The 17766-nt window shown below is 56.1% G+C and overlaps 1 protein-coding gene across 6 annotated transcripts in view; it reads right to left on the bottom strand.

The window, feature by feature from the left end:
* Positions 1–15684, bottom strand: part of TBX4 (T-box transcription factor 4) — a 32547-nt gene extending 16863 nt beyond the window's left edge. For 2 of the 6 annotated variants that reach the window (XM_010339710.3, XM_039477002.2), the window contains exons 1-4: positions 11417–13103; positions 10478–10629; positions 2247–2366; positions 562–709 (exon numbers count right to left, since the gene is read on the bottom strand). In XM_010339710.3, the coding sequence (XP_010338012.1) occupies positions 562–709; positions 2247–2366; positions 10478–10629; positions 11417–11758 (762 nt within the window). In that variant the 5' untranslated portion in view covers positions 11759–13103. Of the gene's footprint in view, positions 1–561; positions 710–2246; positions 2367–10477; positions 10630–11416; positions 13104–15507 lie in introns of those variants that run through there. The other 4 variants (XM_003929080.4, XM_010339711.3, XM_010339712.3 and 1 more) reach the window with 3 other exon arrangements.
* Positions 15685–17766: the final 2082 nt, after the last annotated feature.

Raw genomic sequence — 17766 nt, 5'->3', positions numbered from 1 at the left:
ACCCAGCAGGAGCTAACACCGGAGCCAGGACAAGGCCTTTCCTTCTAGAAGTAGGCGGCCGTCAGGCCAGGGAGGCGATGCACGCCACAGAGGTGCTTCGGAATGCATCGGTGACTCTTGCTCAGAAAGGCTTACTCATCTTGTGTTATGTTCCAGCAAGGCCAGATTTGGGGGAACTGCAGCTGAGATGTGGCCTGTCCCCTTTATCATCATAGCTGCCATTTATTTAGCACCTCCCGTGTGCAAAGTGCTTCCTGTATACCCTCTCATTTAAATCTCACAACATGAAAGGTACATATGGTCATCTCCATTTTCTAGACAAGGAAAGTGGGGTTCAAAGAGGCTGAGACAATTGCCCAGAGTTACCCAGCCAGTAAGTGGCCGGGAAGTCCAGCTCTCTGCAGGACTCAGAGGCTTGAGCTCCTTCCCTAAACTGGTCAGCGAGTGCCAAAGCCTGGAGCTGGATCCCAGAGTGGATTCCCCTCAACCCCATCCCGGCCTGTCTTATCCCTAATACTGTCCCAGACTTGCCTCCCGAAGCCAGGAAGCCCCCATCCTTACATGGCCAAAGGGGTCCAGGTGGTTGTTTGTCAGTTTCAGCTTCTGGAAGGAGACCAGCTGCCGCATCCAGTGGGCCCCCGTGGCAGGAGAATCTGGGTGGACATACAGCCTTCCTGGCATGGCCGGCTCAGCCTTCCCTGCCACCATCCTGTCAACAGAGCAGATAAGAGCTGGCAATTACCCCGGGGGCTGGTGAGGCCAGGTTCCCTGTTCCCTCTTGGAGCAAACCCCGATTGACCAGAGAAAAAAAATAGCTGCTGGTCCCACCACATTGTCAAATTAGGACTTCAGGGGCCAGAATGAGGGACAGGGGAGAGAATGCTGTGAAAGAGAGAGCAGTTCTGAATCGCCTTTATTTTACCGCAGTAGAAAAAAAAAAAGGAGGTTACAGGGAAATGGGGTCATTTATTCGAAGGACTGGGGCTAATCACAAAGATAATGTGGGGAGATTTAGGCACTTTTGTGTAAATTCACACTTAGGATTAAAAAATTTTTTCTTTTTAAGAGACAGGTTCTCACTGTCACCCATGCTAGTGGTATGATCTTAGCTCCCTGCAGCCTCCAGTTCCTGGGCTCAAGCAATCCTTCTGCCTCAGCCTCCCAAGTAGCATGCGCAGTTAACTTTTTCCATTTTTTTATAGACACGGAGATCTCACTGTATTGCCTCGGCTGGTCTCAAACTCCTGACCTTCAAGTCATCCTCCTGCCTCTGCCTCCAGAGTAGCTGGGATTACAGACATGAGCCACCACACCTGGTATGATTATGATTGTCACATGTTATAAATTATATTATTTAGAGGGAGCTTCTCAGAGGATCTAGACAACTCCCAAATGGCTTGTCCCCATAATAATGGTAAGAAATTAATTGGTAGCTCTCCCCTCAGCCAGAGTCTGCTCTGAACTCTAATCTAGCCCAGAGAGAGAAGAAACAGAAGCGTGGCCCTTGCCAGGACATGGCCACCAAACCCCGCCTCCTCAGCCCAATCTCTCCAGCTCTGTGGCCCGCCTGCCACGGAGCCCAGCATCCTGGCCAGCTGCTCGCTCCTGGAGCGCTGTTCCAAGCTCCCGGCCAGTTAGGGACTAAGGAGTTGGCCTCATGAAAGGTAGCCCAGAATGTATTGACCTGTCCCCAGTTTGGTTTTGTCCCTTCACCTGTCTCTGTCTCTCAGCCTCTCACCAAAGAGTCCTATCCACCAACCCCCTGGCAGAGCTTCACTTAGTCGATGGCTGGAGGGGCCTGAGGCCAAGGAGGACACAGAGCAACAGACACCAGGTAATGGCCCTGCTCCTAATGTCCCCAGGAGAACTGCTCCCAGCTTTCCCACAGTGAAGCACTGACAGAGCCTAAATCTGGCCAGTGTTCATAATTTGTCTGTCACCTGACAGCCTGGTCACCAAGTCCTGACTGTCCATGGCCATGAGAAGAGTAGAGACTCTTGCAATCCACCAAACTCCCAAACATGCAGCTGGTTTTCAGCCCGACCCCAGCCCCAGCTGCAGCAGGTGTGCAGACATTCCTGACCACCTCAGCCTCGGCAGGGCCAGTGCCAGGCAGTGGACTCCAGCCTGCAGATCTGGGCACTCACCCAGGTCGCCAGGAAATTCCCCGGACCAAACACCAGGTGGGGGCATGCGGCCAGCGGGTGGATGAGGGAAGGGAGGCGACGTGGTGATGGTCCACTTACCATTTGTTGTCACAGAACTTGTAGCGATGGTCATCGGCGGGGACGATGTCAATCAGCAGGATGTACTTGGTCTTGGGGTTCATGCCCGTGACTTTCACCTTGTAGCTGGGGAACATCCTCCTGCGGGAGCCGAGGAGTGAGGCGGAGCGTGAACAGAGCACCAGGAGAGATGGAACAGAGCGAGCGAGGGGGCAGAAGGTCACCAACAGGTACTATCCTTTTGGCCGGCGATCCTGGCATTGGTCACAGCTGTGTGACCTGCACAACTCACTTCCCCCTCTGCCTGCACTGCCCAGGGAACAGGCGCCACTGGCTGCTGTCCCTGAACCTTGCAGCTATCAGTCTGTGTCTAGGAGGAGAATTTACACCATTTCCCAAATTTGCTTATTGTCTCCCCGATAATCCCCTAAGACTTGGGGCTAGTGCCTTGAACAGCTGAAGCACAGAGACCCCAGTCAGGATGGTGGGAGCAGGTTCTGATGCCAACCTGGCTGCCTTAATTTCCCTCCTGTTCTTTGCCAGCCCAGACACAACTGAAGTTCTGGGGTGCAATTATAGGGGGCCAGAAACCCCCATCGGCTGCTTTCATAAACAATGAGCTGCCTCCTCTGGGTCAGGCCTCTGAGGAAACCCTTAGGCCTTAAACCAACTCACAGGAAAACGGGAGACTGCTGTCAAAACCCTGCTAGGCTTGGGCTCTTCCGGTGTGACCAGCAGGGGAGCTTTTCCCTGTGAATACCTCACCTGGACCTGCGCACCCTGAGTACCAGGGGAAAGTCTGTCCAGGAGCCTCATGGATAAGAGAGGGCACAGATTCCGAAGCCACCTGCTATGGTCCACAGCCTGGCCCCCCACTGACAAGCCTTAGGGGACTTGCTTGAACCTCTCTGTGCCTTGGTTTCCTTATCTCTAAACGAGGATAGCATGACCACCTGTCTCATAGATTGCTGTGTGCATGACCACAGACCCCTGCTGCACTCCACCCTCAGCAAAGTAACAGAGAAATGGTATGACCTACTCCTATGAAAATGGATTCACCAAAACCCAGGAAGTTTGTCGTTTCCTGCAGCCCATGCTGCGGCCGTCCAGGGCCCTGAGGTTCAGGGCACATTCTAGAGGGGGCTTCCCCACACCCCTCAGCACACACACACACACACACACGCACACACACAACAGCAAGGCGGGTACACAAACCCGCACTGCCCCCTCCCCTGGTCAGCAGGTCCCTGACTTCACCAGAGGGAAGAACAGAACTTCTCACCATCCTCCTCAGACACCATCCCCTGCCTCCAGCTGATTTTCCACAAAGGTGTCCCCAAGAGAAACAGGATCCAAACCTAGCTGAAGCCACTTCGTGAAGACACTAAGCCCCCTGAGCTATGCTGTGCACTGTCCAGCATGTCCACTCTGGGGAAACCGTCAGGTGGTTGTCTGCCTCTCACTAACCCGAGGCAGGATGGGTTTCAGGAGAAGCTGTCCAAGACACCAAAAACAGATGATCAGAGGCCCCTAGCTTGTCACCAGGTGCACCTGGGCAGGACAGGGGCTTCCAGAAAGGGTCAAGGCCTCTGTAAGCTGGCAGGTTCTAAGCCCAGGCCAGGACCCTGAGCGAGGTGGAGGGTTCACTTCCACGCCAGCCCCGCCTGTGCCCCCCTGTTGCTGGAGGAGAGGCCTGTGCAAGCTCTGTAGGCCGGGGACGTGGGGACGGGGGGCGTGTGCCCGGGCGCGTGTGAGTGGGTGTGCAAGTGCGCATGTGTGGATGTGTGCGTGCCTGGAGGGAGGAGGGAAGTTCTAGCTGCAAGTCTAGGGACTTATAAACCGTGTGGAAGAATTTGTCTCAGATGTCAATTGAAAGCATTTTCAAATGTCCACCCCGCCCCCTCTCCAGGAATGGGGGAAGTAAGGGGCTCAGGAACCCAGCCCTGCCTCCTGCTTACCAGCTCCTCTGTGGGGCCTGGGGGCGCAGCTGGAGCCTGCACCACCCTTTGCTGGCCTTGCCTCTCTCCTGGTGGGCCTACAGCTGAAGCAGGAAGGGCAGCAGCTGCCTCGCCTCCCCCTTCCCTGGGGGAAAGCCAAGAATCCTGCCCCCTCCAGGCCACCATTTTGTAACTGCCACAGAAAACAGCCACAAAATGGGGCAGCCCTGGCCATGCTTGGGCTGGCCTGGCACCGGGGGCCTGCACTCAGCTTGTCTCCTGTAATCATTCCAGGTGGCAACAACAGAGAGCCGCCAAGGCTTCCCTCCAGGACCAGTGTCCACACGGGGGGCCAGGAGCGGAGGGCTCACTGCCACTTGGGCAGGCGTCATAGCCTAGGCCGAGAGGAAGCTAAGGGGCCCTGGCCTTCCCCGTCTCTTTCCCGCTGCCGGGCTTCATCTCCGAAGCCCAGGAGGCCTGGCTTACGCTGACTAAGTGCTTTCTGGAAGGCCTTTGAGGAGCCAGTGCCCTGCGTCCCCCCAGGTGTCTTGGGACCTGGTCCCTCCTGGAAGCTGATCATAGGCCGGATTCCTGGCTGATCACAGCCTCAGGGAGATGTGAGCAATGGCGCAGGGAAGGGGAGTATCTCCCAGCCTCGCCTCCCGTGCCCACCAATTCCGCTCTACCTGGGGCAGCAGCGAGGGACGGTGGGATGTCTGGTCTAAACCGGGAATTCAAAAGCCCTCTGCTCAGGCTGAACTGGCTCAGGGGGGTCCATTGTCTTCAATGGAACAGATGTCTACGTCTTGGCGGGGTCCAGTTCGGGGACTGCTTCTGAGCCATGCAGATCACCCTCTGCGGTGGGGTGGGGAGGCCCTAGGCACCATCGTTTCCCTGCCTAGGTGACTCCAGAAGCGGGAAGAGTCCACCCAGGGCTGGGGAAGGGCTGCCTGTGAAGGTGAGGCCCCCTCTCCCACCTCCATCAGCCTCCTGCCCCGGTCGAGGGGAGAATTCAAGGCCCCATGGGCATCTGCCCCTGGGTTCCTGAAGAGACTAAAGTCGGTGCCCAGACGCCTGACTTGGGGGTGTTCAGCAGCGCCCTGTGCCTCGGGCGGCAGAGGCCAGGCTGGGTTTGGGAACTGTGACTTCCTCTGGGCTCTGCCCCTCTAATGAAAGGTTTGAAATGATGGAGTGAGATGCAATTTTTTTTCTGTGATTTATGACGTAGATTGTACCTGAAAACCAACACCCTACGGTGGCAAGCAACGCCCTCTGCATGTGTGTGTTGGGGTGGGAGGGGTGACCAAGAAGGAAGGACTGCGGGGGGCCCCTGTATCCGCACAGGCACTGTCTACCTCTGGGCCCCCCCAGCGAGCCCTCCCCCGGGGCGCTCTCCCTTGCTCCCCTCCCTGCACCTTCTCCCTGCGCCCCCCACTCTCTCTGGCTCCCGCCTCGTCCTCCGGCCCCTCCTTCGCCCCAGCCCCTCGGCGCCTTTTCCACGTGCTCCTCACCTTCTTTCTGTGCCCCACGCGCCCTCTCCATGGTCCCCCAGTTCCCCGCGCCCCATCGGGCTCCCGAGCCCCCAGACAGGCGGGGACTCCCCCCAACCCACACGCGGAAACGGCTCCGCCAGGGGAATAAACAAGCCGCCTGTTCGCCGGCCCGGGAGGAGATGAAAGCCCGGGACTTCTCCTCTGATCATGAAACAGGCTCCGAAAGGGTGCGCGGCTGGAGCGTTTATCTATTCATACTCGGAAATGGCTTTAGAATGAACTGCTAAGATAAGCTTGCTCGGACGTTTCTCGGTGTTGGAGGCGCGCGGGGCCCGGGGCGCGGGTTTGGGGCTTTTTTATTCTGGCAACAAACCCGTAACTGAGAACTCACTGCTGAGCGGGGACACGCCAGTTCCAGCTCGCTGCGCTTCGAGACCCGCGGGAGCTCCCCGGCCAAAGCGGTGACCAAATTCAAGGCGCTGACTTACTCGCAGCCTCCTTCTGGGAAGGGGGACAGAGACTAGGGGGCACCCCTAGATTCTCTCCACCTGGAGGGTCCCCCAAGCCCTAACCCCACCGCAGTTCCGCCTTTCTCGGGGGTCCCTGGGGACTCCAGGAAAGAGCTACGCGGACCCTCCCTCAATGTAGGGGGAACACCAGCCGGAAGGGGTCAGCAGTCTAGAGAGCGGTTTGGAGGGTGGGAACGGCACTGACTGGCAGGCACACAGGAAGGATTCTGGGGCGGTGGTGGTGATGATCTATTTCTTTATCTGGATGAAGGTTACATGAGCGTGTTCATTTTGTGCAAGCCCGTAGGCCTGCACACTTAGGATGCGTGGGTTCTTCTGTGGGAATGTTCCACTGCAATACATTTAGGTTAAAAATCATGTATGTGTGTGTACACCACCCTCCCATGTGTATATATGTGTACACATATTTAATTCTTGGATCCCAGAGCCTGAAAAGAACCCGCAACAGGAAAACGGCAGGGGTCCCCTGAAAACTCTTTGTTTCTCCAATCTTGATGTCGGGGAAATGGGGGCGTCTTCAGGAGGAATCTTGGGTGTGCTGGGAAGAGGCCGGGGCCCAACATCCAAGCCTGGGGTTAGAAGTGGGGCTGCTGGTGCCACTTACACTGAGACCCAGCCTTTTGTAGCCAAGTGAGTTCTGATTCTGAAGCTACTAAGTCAATTTTCACGTTTCACACACATGCACAGAGGCATACACACACAGTTTTCTAATTCACCCAAAGCGTGTTTAAGAAATATTTTCCCTGAGGGAGGGAGGGGTGAGTGTGTGGAATGGATGTTTTTTTGGAAGATCAGTTGCTTCTCTTAGATTTTTTTTTTTTAAGGCACTTCCTTCTGATAGACTTTTACTTTCAGAAAATACTTTAAAAAGAGATCAAAGCACTCTCTCCCCAACCCACTTTCCCAGTGTCTTCAACCCTTACTTCTCTTATCATCCACGCCACTGGGTTCTGACGCTCTGTATACAGAGTGAGGGCAATTGGCTTTGAAGCCCCGGATTAAGCCGGGCCAAATCCTTGCCTCAGAATAACAAACAATACAGGTTCAACAGGAGTTCTCATCGGTAGTTCATTTTTCAAACGCAAATTCACTGTCACTAACACAAGCAACATTGAACTCAACAGGCTATGAAGGCTGATAGTGGAGATTTATCTGGTGGCAAAACCATGACCTAGGAGAAGGGTTAGGCAATTTTCATTTTGGGGAGGTTTATATTCAATGTTTTTGTGGCGCTCACTTTTATCTATGTTTGGGAGAAAATGCAATTTCTCACATGGATCAAGCTTGGCAGGGATGTGAGGAGGCCAAGAGAGGGATCTGCTGTCTGCAGTTATCAGCATGAACCTTCTGGGCGCAGAGTCCTGAGAGGCTGAGACGGGTTGCAGAGGGCTGTGGCCCCCATTTTGCACCTGACATGGAGGTTGCTGAGGATTCAGAAACTGGTGGCTCACACGGTGACTGGCATTTTATCCACCAGCCCAAATTCATTGGCCGTTCAAAGTCACTATCCAGTGAAAGGGATTCTCTCCGTTGACCTTCAAGACTCTCAAGGACCCAAAGGGCTAAGGTAAGAAGGAAGCCTGTGACCCAAGAACCCAACCTGGCTTGAGAACATTCTAGGTCTGCTTCTCCAGGACCCACTCCTGCCCAGCCAGATGGCAGTTATCATGTCCCTAATCAGCCAGGGTGTCTACAGCAGAGCCACAATCCACACTGAATAGGACCCCATAAAAAAGCAATCAGGGGAACTTATCAAAGTAGGGATTGTGTTCTGGAGTTGGGGTACCTCATCTGTTTTGCCTATGTGGACCTGGCGACTGACTGACTTTGCTTCTCTGGGTTCTCTTGGTTCTCCTCCAGCTCTAACCATCTAGGAAGCTATGATTCCAGGTTTAGCAGAAAGGTCCCGACTAAGAAATGGAAATGTCCCAAGAAGGGTTCCTGTAGAGGCACACAGAATTTGGGGAGCAGGGAGAGCCACTGGACAGGATGTTGAAGAACCACAGCCAGAGTAAAGCAGATCAGAGCAATAAAGTGATTGCTGAAGGTGGGGGCAGCTATGAAGGAGGAAAGGGCATCTGTGGGGGGTGAGGGGTTGGGGGCATGAGGCTAGTGATTTCCTTAAGAACTAGACTCGGTGCAAGGACAACTTTCTGACAGACAAGGGAAAGGCTGTGATGGCTCCATAACTGGCCAACATCATCACAGCCATTTAAAAATTATTATTATTCCCTAAGGTCCATCTCTAAGCCTCAACTGAGATCAAGCACAAACATCTGCCTGAAGCTGGCCACCTCTGGGAGTGTGTGCATAAGTGTATGTGTTGGGAGAGGAGGCGAAGGACCCACGCAGAGGAAGGAAACCCCACTGAGGAAAACCACAACATGCCCTTTGTTTAAAATGGCAGAGCCAGGCATGCACAGAAAACATGCTGGCCAGTTATTTTCAAGAGACAAAGTTACTTCTGCTGCCTAAAAGTGAAAGTTCTGAACCTTTCTTTCTTCTTACCTTCTCTCCACATCAGCAGGCACAAGAGTGAGCCCCATTCCCCTTCACACTTGACCCCGTGGATTACCCATTTACCAAGCGTCATCCACATGATTCCCTGGTTTGAGTCTCACAGTAATAGAAAAGGAAAGGACAGCAGATAGGTCTTCAGTCACCATTTCCCTGACACCACTGAGCTACAAAGAGACTGTAACTTGCCCAAGTGCACTCAGCCAGGAAGAGGCAGGGCTTGTGACACCTGGCTTCCACTGTCCCCAATGACGGCTCCCTGTGGCACCCTCTGCCAGCCCCCTAATGCATCCTCCTTCCCTATCTCCATCCCCAAAATGCAGGAAGCTCAAGCCCTAAAGTAAACTTACTTCCTCTTCTGATAGATGCCCTGAGTGGTGATGCCACCTCCCTGGCTAAGACCTGAGGGTGGCCAAATGCCCAGACCTCTACCCTCAACAAAATAAAACTTTATAAGGCCTGCCAGTGAGCAGAGACAGGAAGGACCACAGCACCCCTACACTGCACACAGCAAACCAGCCGGCTTTGTGTTTCCTTTGAATAGTCTATCATTCCCTAAGCGGTTCAGCAGAGCTAAGCTCTCTTGAACGTAGAAGAAAATGCTGAGCAGGTTGCCAGACACGTCTCTAATTATTGCCCATATTATTCACCAGCACTTCTTGAGTGCTTGCATGTGACAGGAACTCAGTGCTTTACATACAATGTATGAGGCAAGACCTGTTCTTTTACAGATGGAGTGGGGAGGGGGCAGAGACTCGTTAGTACGTTGTCTGAGGTTGCACAGATGAAAGTAGCTGAGTTGGAACTGGACCCCCCACCCGCCAGGGTCTGGCTCCGAACTCCTGGCCCTTGAAGCTTCATCATCTTATTCCTTCGAAATCCCAATTATGAGAGACATCCAGGCAAAGGGGCATTTCACACCTAATCTGTCCTCAGGAACCGAAATCAAGTGTGTGTACGTGGAAGGGGCAGAGTGGGTGGGGAGGGAGTTCCCGAACCTGAACTTGCCAGCGTCTCTGTCTACTGCAATCCGCCTTCACCTGACAACTGCTCTCCTCCACATGCCTGCCCCCACCGCAGACTCCGGCCCCACTGAATCTCTCACTCCCCCGCCTGTGAATATGCCTCCTCTTAGCCTCTCCTCCCTGTTCTCTCCCACAGACAACAGCGCATTTTAAAGATGTTTCCACTTTATAAATCATCCTTCTCTGGCAGCCACCGACAACCGCTCTCCCAGCAACACACACGGAGCCCAACGTGGTGCTTTCCCTTTGGCCGGAGACGGGGATGGAAACGGAAGAGCTGCGCCCCTGAGATGACAAGCTCGGGGTTCCAGTCACTCACGAAAATGTATGAATACTGAACAGCAAAGTCCGGTTTCCTCTCCCCATCTACTGAGAGGCATCTCAGGGTCCCCAGTGGATGCATTCCCGAAAAACCTTCGCAGGTCCTCGAAGAGAGGAGGACAAAGCAGCCCCCCAGGGGGCCAAAGTGCTGCCCCTGGGACTTTGGGCTTCGCGATCCCTGTTTGCATTCATTTGCATAGCGCTGCCCCTTCCCTTGGCCTTCCACCGCGAGGCCCGCGCGGCTGCGGTGGCCCCCTGCGGGCTTTGGCGGCCCAGTCCCCAGCTGCGGAGGGAGGTGGCACTGTGGCCGGAGGAGGCAGAGAGGACTCCCACAGGCCACCAGGCCGGGCCGAAGAGGACTTCTAAGGGACCCCCTGACCCCGGGTGCTCCCCACAGCCATCCCCGGAAGTAAACCTCCCAGCGCTGACCTGCCCGCCTTGGTGATGATCATCTCGGTGCCCGCCTCGTGGAACTTCTTCCAGAGCTCCTTCTCATGCAGCCCCACCTTGATGTTCTCGATGGTCTGGGGATGGGAGGGAGAGGGACTCGTGTCTGCCTGGCCCAGGGCTCCACGCGGAGCCTGAGGAAAGAAGAACCAGACCCGAAAAGCTGTGCGGAACCCTACCCACCCGGAGCCCACGCCTCCAGCTTTCGTTTCACCGAATGATTTTGAACTCTTCGTGAATTTAAAAGAATTAACTGGTGGCTAAAACACCCTCCTTTGAAGGTGCACCTACGGAGGGACCCGCAAAGGACACATAGTGGCCAGCGCAGGTTAGACGACACTCCTGCACACTCATGAACATTTCCGTGGCGGGCCACCGCCACAGGCTCGCAGGGCAGACACAGGCAGGGAGAGGCGCACGCACCCTCGGCCAGGCTCGCGCCTGCAGATGGTGCACATAGATGCCCAGGCGGCATCCCGCACGCTGTGATCCTCCGATTATCACTGTGAAGTCCCTCCGCGATGTCCCAGAGGCCTCGGAGCCCCGCAGCGGCTCCCATGCGCATCTGCGGGGTCGCCTCCTCCTGCCCTCCGCTCAGTCCCAGGCCCTTTCCGGGTTGGTGGGGCTGGACACTTGGTCCTGGCTGGCTGCGGTACTCCAGGGGTCTCCCTCTCTCTTACTCCCTCTCTCATCTATCTCTAGCGCGTCCCAGAGTAGCCCCGAGGGCTGAAAGTGGAGAAGGACCCAGAAGGCAGAGAAAGTGAGCCCTGCCCAGTGGAGAACGAATAGGCAGACCGTCCTGAACCCACCCAGGTTCCCCCGAAAGCGCGTCCTGCTGACAATCAGACGGAATGACCGACACAGGCGGCCCCGCAGGCAGAGCGACGCCCGACTTTTACCCGACGGCTGGCGCAGCCCTACCTGCTCCGCGGTGGCGGCGGCGACGTCGGCCCCGGGGCCCGGGGGGCTGCCTAGCGCGGCTCCACTGAGACCCGGTGCTGCCAGCGCGGGCTCGACGTTGGCGGCGCTGGCCTCGCCGAGCGCTGGGCCCGGGGCCCGGAAGGCCTCCTCGCTTTCGGACAGGCCTTTATCCTGCAGCATCTCCTGCGGGTACAGCACACAACGAGTCACTCGCTCAGGTCCACGCTCGTCAGAGGCCCCGTGGCCCTCTCCAGCTGTTCCAGGGGCTTGGTGCGGGGCGCAGAGGCTGCCCTGGCACACGTGGACCCCGCCCCCTCCTGAGCTGGAGGAGGGAGCCTGCATGGAGGGCAGGTCCCTCGTCTCCTCCCTTCGGGCTGTGGACCTGGGAGGGTCTGCGCCAGTTCAGTGTTTGCCTGCCCCTGGGTGTGGGGTTCTGTGATGAGTAGGTCTGGAGGAGGGACCGCCCTCTCGGCATTGCCCCAGCTGCACCCCGAGTCCCTCCCTCCTACTGGGCTCAGGTGGAGCCTGAGGCCTGCGTCTTCTCGGCTGTTCCCCAATAACTGGGGTCCAGGCCTCTCTGTGGGCCCCAGGACAGCCTGGACACTTCCTGGCCATGTAGGAAAGGAGAGTCAGGCTTCTGCAGCTCCATACCTGTGTGCAGAGAGGGCCTCGGGCTGGGCGGCCCCTCAGGCTCACCTCACCCATCTGCCCTCACCAACCTCTCAGCACTGAGGCAGAGATTTCCTGAACCAAAGGTTTTACTCCAGCACACTCGCCGTCCACAGACACCCTCTTCCTATTCCAGCGCAGACATCCTCACACCCAAACACAGCCGCTCACACAGCATCCCATTCGCCTGAGCAGCCACCTCTCCTGGGTGACAGATCCAGACCCTGCCCTTGGCCAGGGCCTCCCTTTCTGGTGCTGGCGTTCGCACCACAAGCTCACTCAGGCGCACTTTAGCGCCACAGGGCTCTGCTTTGGGCCTAAAGACCCACACCCTTCCCAGCCAAGGACCGGGTCAGTAGGCCGGGCCCATTCACAGGAACCACTTAGCCCTGCCTGGCACAGCTGCATTTCTCCGCGTGCCTTGGCCGATTCACTCGCCTACCCAGGTGTCTGCTCCCTGCCCGAAGCAGGTCCTGGGGCTACGGGATGAGAGTCCAGCCTGAGAGCCCAGCCTGCCCGCATCCCCTAGGGGTGTGCCCCGCTCCCGCTCCCTCCGCTGCCTCTTTCCACCTCGCCGCTCTTCCCCATCCTGCTGGACCTGGGCGCTCCGGTGGGGCTTTCTGCAGGTCTGAGGGCCCCTCTTGGCGCCGAATGCTCCGCCTTTCTGCCTTTCTCCTCCCACCTTCTTCCCGTTCTCCCCGGGGCCTCTGGGAGCATCCCCGGGCTCAGGCCTCTCGCCCATTCTGTTCCGAGGCCTCCGCATCCCCGGCCTAGACTTCGACTCCCAGGGCCTCGCAAAGTAAACAAGCAAAGTGCAACCGAGGAGATAAAAAGGGGCCGGGGCCAGTCCGGCTTGGGAAAAACCCATAAAGATAAGGCTGACAGGCGGGCCGGTATTCGGCTACAGCCGCAGGGAGAGAGACTGGCTGGACATGGCCAGCGCCAGCACCCGCCTCCGGCACGTGTGAGCGGGGGCGCCGAGCCTCTGACACGCAGGAGTCCCTGCACAGGGGGCCACTGCCTTAGTGAGGTAGCTGCCCGCTCGGACCAGCGCCCTGGGTCCGACTATGTCTGGGGCCCCGGGGGGATTGGCGCTGGCGACCTATCGATCGGCTGGTCCCAAGTGTGGCGGCTTGCGGGATGCAAGGAGGCGTCTCGCGCATGGCCCGCATGGCCACGGGGTCCTCTGTGGAGCTGTCGGCACACCCGGAGCTGTGCAGTCGAGCTCTGCGGCTCGTGCCCTGCGCTCTCAGTCCTGCATGCTCGGTCCTGCCCCGTGAGGAGCTCCTTCACGGCCCCTGTCCCCCGACGCACGTCCTGCAGCTCGGACTGGGGACCAGGCCTGCGCGGCGCTCTTTCCCGGGCTCCGGCTTTGCCGCTTCCTTTTCTCTCGGCCACGAAGCCACTTCCTGACCTCGCCACGGCTTGCCCCCTCCGAAGCTCCCCATCAATTTCCTTTTTTTCCAGCCCTGCGGCCGTGCCCGCGGTCCTCTCAGACCTCGAGCTTGGGCGCGCTCGGACGCCGGCACCGCGGGACCCCGCACTCAGCCCCGGCCGCGGTCCGCGCTCCGCGCTCGGCGCTCATCCTTCACGTCCGCTCCGCGGCGGGCGCGGCCCGCAGCCTCCGCTCCCTTTGCGATGGGGTCCATTTCTTTCAGCTGCCTCGTTTTGCAGAGGCCAGCCTTTTTCTTTTCACTGTTTGGTTACTGGTGATATGTGTCTTGCACTGGGGGAATTGTTATTGCTTCATATTGTTTTTAAATATTTTAATTGTCCTTATTATCAGAGTTGTATTTTGGTCCGTTTGGGAACGTTGAGAGTATCCTACCGCGTGGATTATGACTACTTTGTATCTTTAATACTGCATGGTTAAAGCCCTGGTTTGATTCGTTAGTTTACTGTTATTACATTTGTTGTTTTTCTGTCACTGCTCCATCATTTCAGGGCCGCCTGGCACATTTATAATACTATCACCAATATCGAGGTGACATAGTGTTCCAACAGGTCACGGTTAATCTATTATTATTTTTTATTTTCGCGTTGTATCCCTAATACGTTTCTGTTGCTTGCTCTTCATTTGGTTTATACTTTGTCACGCTGTTTCAATAATTTCTTGTTTACTGTAACTTGTCATATAATTGTTTTCAAAATTCATGTTAAATTTCTTCACGTCTTTATAATACTGCTTGTTATCTAACCACAATTTGTTTTGTTAGGCTTGCTCATAACGCTCCAGGTATTATTTTTTCCACACACCCTGACAATATCTTGTTACTTTGTAATTATTTTTAATGTTACAGATCTTAATTTGCTGGTTATTTTTCATCACATCATTACCTCTTGTTATTTTGCCATACTTTGTAATATTGCTGTAGCTCTTAATACTCTGATTATTTTTCATCACATTGGTACAATACTTCTTATTAATCAACCATTATTTATAATGTTCTTGTGACTATTCATACATTGGTCATAAATTGTCATATTACTCCAGCAATTCTCGTTAATATGCCTTTATTTATATTACTATTGCTCCTAAGATTTTAGTTAATACTTGTTTTAATAGTTCACTATAGTATCAATAATACATTATATTATTCTATCACTACCACTAATAGTATTTCCCTTAATACTATTTTTCATTGTTCATCTTTCTCCTATAGTTTCTTAGTTTCCTACAGTTCAGAACTTTGTTACACTATTACTATGTGTTGTATTGATGCTATTGGTTTTAATACAACAATCCTTAAATTGTTCCTCTATTTAGAATTACTTTGTCTTTAATCTTTTTAAAACTGATTACTATTTTCACTTGATTCTGAAAGTGACTATGATTTTATTATTTGAAAGTTCACGTGTTATATCAGTTATGCCATTAGCCCTTTCTTTGGTAATTGCTCACATTCTCATAATCTTTAATCATCGACCATTATTTATATATAATTCTCCTTGTTCTAATTTTGACTATCTTGTTGCATCAAAGGCTCTGAGTCCAATCTTCTGATCACACATTTCTACATGGATTTTCGCTTCAGTACCCGGCCCTCTTTCCTGGCCTTGCATATTCATTCTGCAAACACCAATTTCCAGGGCCCCGCTCCGCATGTCACGGCTTAACCCTGTTCTTAGGGTGCTGGATCTACCGTTTCTAGGCTCTTGGGTCCCTAGACCCAATTCGTCGCGTTACTCAGAGAGAAGGGCTTGTGCCCCAACTACTGGGTGTCGGGCCGAGGCGGCAACCCGACCGAAGGCACTTCGCGCCGCCTTCCTGCAACCTTGACCGCCCCTGAAGTTCTTCCCCGGGTCGCGTTACTCACCCCTTTCCAGCTCATCCTCCCCGACCCTGCAGCCTAATCCTGAACCCCTGTGGCCCCAGCCCCGCACTCCCAGCTCGTACCCACTCGGCTGGGACTGACACTCACCCTAATTGCGGTGCCGCATGCGGAGGCAACAGCGGCCGGAGGTCCCCTGCAGACTCAGGTCCGAGGAGCGCGGGCCGGCCGGCCGGGGCTCCGACTCCGTGGCGCTGGGTCAGGGTCCCGCTGCCCGCCGTGCCCTCGGGGCTGGACACATCCCGGCTCTGGAGCGGGCCCTTGATCTCCTAGGCTGCACTTTGGGGCCTCAGCTCCCTCCTCCCTCCCTCCCTCCCTCCCTCCAGGGCCGCCCCCCCTCTCCGCGCTGACGTCGCCGCCGTCAATCAGTCCGCGCCCGCTGTCCCCCAGGGAGGGGGGCTCCAGGGTTACCCGGCGTCGCGGTCCCCGGGACCCCGAGCCCTACGCGAGCCGCCGGCTCCTCCACCGCGCGGCCCAGTGCCCTCCCCTCGGCCCTCGGGCCCCGGGGTCCGGGTAGGGGCTGGGAGCCCCGCATGGTTTAGATTAGAGCGGCGGCAAGCGAGGACCAGCAGCCGCGCGGCTCGCAGCCATGGCTGGACGACCAGGAGGGCTCGCCCGGCCCCGCCGTGCCCGCAGAATGGGGCGCTCCACGGCCGGGCCTGGCCCCCGCCTGCCGGCGCCCGATTCCAGGCAGCAGCCTCCACCGACCCCAGGCCGCGGGCTCCTCCCGGAGCCCAGCTCCCAGCCGTACGCGCCGTTCATTTGGGAGCCCGGGTCCCGAGGTCGAGGCGCACACGCGCTTCCCAGGCCCACGCTCTGCTTCCCGACCATGCCCACCACGCGGCCTCGCACCTCTAGGCCCGGGCATGCTCGGGGCGAGCTGGGCACGGCCTGGTCTGGGCGCGGCCCCTCTGCTCATCCGCCCTCCTTGTCTGGCCGAGGGGGCCGCGGGCGCTGGACCCGGCCTGGCGCGCCTCGGAGTCGGCCGCGGAGGTCAGGGGTGAGGACCAGGGAGGAAGCCCGGTGGCCTGGCGCGGGGCGGCGGTGGCGGGGAGGTGCTGGGTCGGCCTCTGAGTCGGGGCCGAGTCCGGCTCAGGCCTTGACCGAGCCCAGGCCGAGCTGGAAAGTGCCAGGCTTGGCAGTGCCTCCTGGGGAAACTGCGGCCCAGGGCCAGGATTCTGCGGCAGCTCCTTGAGATCCTGGAGAGCTGAAGAGGAAGCCCAATGCCTGCCCTGGTCTAGGAAACGGAGACTGGGGAGCATCCTGCCCCGAGCCAGCCGGTTCTTCCCGCCTCAGAAAGGGAGGCCTGCTTAGTGCCTACACCTCTCTGCCCAGCCTCTCCCCGTTTCTCTCTGTCTGTGTCTGCCACAGGACTCCAGTTCCACTGGCAGACAGACCCATGTGGACCCCAGCCTCTGCCCCAGCCTCCCCACCTGTCATATGCCCAGAATCCTGGGGCAGGAATAGGCCTGCCCACCCATCTGCAAAGGCCCCAGAATTTTCACCAAAAAGGATCCCCAGAGGGTTCCTCAGAGCTTAGCATGGGCTGCCTCCATCCCTCCACCGTGTCTTCAACCAGCCTCTGTCTCTTTCCGGATTCTGACCTCAAAATCAGCTTGAAGGGAAGGAGATGGGGAAATTCTTTTCCTAGGTGGGTCTGACCCTGTTCTACTGCTAGGAAATGGAAAGCCAGCATCAATGCCTTCTATACCACCCTGCACTCAAAGGCAGAAGCAAAACACCGACTCAGAAAAGCCAGTTGTTGCTGCTGTCAGGAGCCGGAAAACCAGCTCATCAGCGCGCCACTGCTCAGGTCCCTAGCACCCTTACAGTATCAGATCCCACCACCCCACCACCACTCTTCTCATGGAGTCTCAAACCAGGGAGGGGAAGTAATATCTAAGCTGGATCCTTCCCCAATCCTGCGGACTCCTGGAACGGAGAAAAGGAAGGCCCTGGCATTTCAGGAGATGCCTGGGGAGTCGTGTTTCCTGTGGTAGGGAGATCTGGATGACATGCCTCAGCTTCTTCTCACAAGCCCCCTCCCAAGCCCTCTCCAACAGCCTGTAGGGAAATCCTTTGCAAATAAATAGTATACAGACTAACCAATCAACTACTGTGCGAAATGGTGAACACGGAAGGCAGTGAATCACCAGGTACTATGGGAAGACTAGAGTTAGGCCAGACTCCGGAAAGAATTTGTTGACAATCATTGGAGGACGTTCCTAATGAGACTATATAGTATAGCTCTTTAATTAAAAAAAATAAAAAAAGCTAGACTGGAACCTTCGTGTAAGGGCAAGGCTTTCTGGAGACTCATGGCAGACAGTCTAAATTAATATCAACAGG

The sequence above is a fragment of the Saimiri boliviensis genome, chromosome 17 (genome assembly GCF_048565385.1).
Source record: "Saimiri boliviensis isolate mSaiBol1 chromosome 17, mSaiBol1.pri, whole genome shotgun sequence".
Lineage (NCBI taxonomy): Eukaryota > Metazoa > Chordata > Mammalia > Primates > Cebidae > Saimiri > Saimiri boliviensis.
Note: the sequence above shows the minus strand (reverse complement) of the source record. Positions and strands in the feature narration are given on the sequence as shown.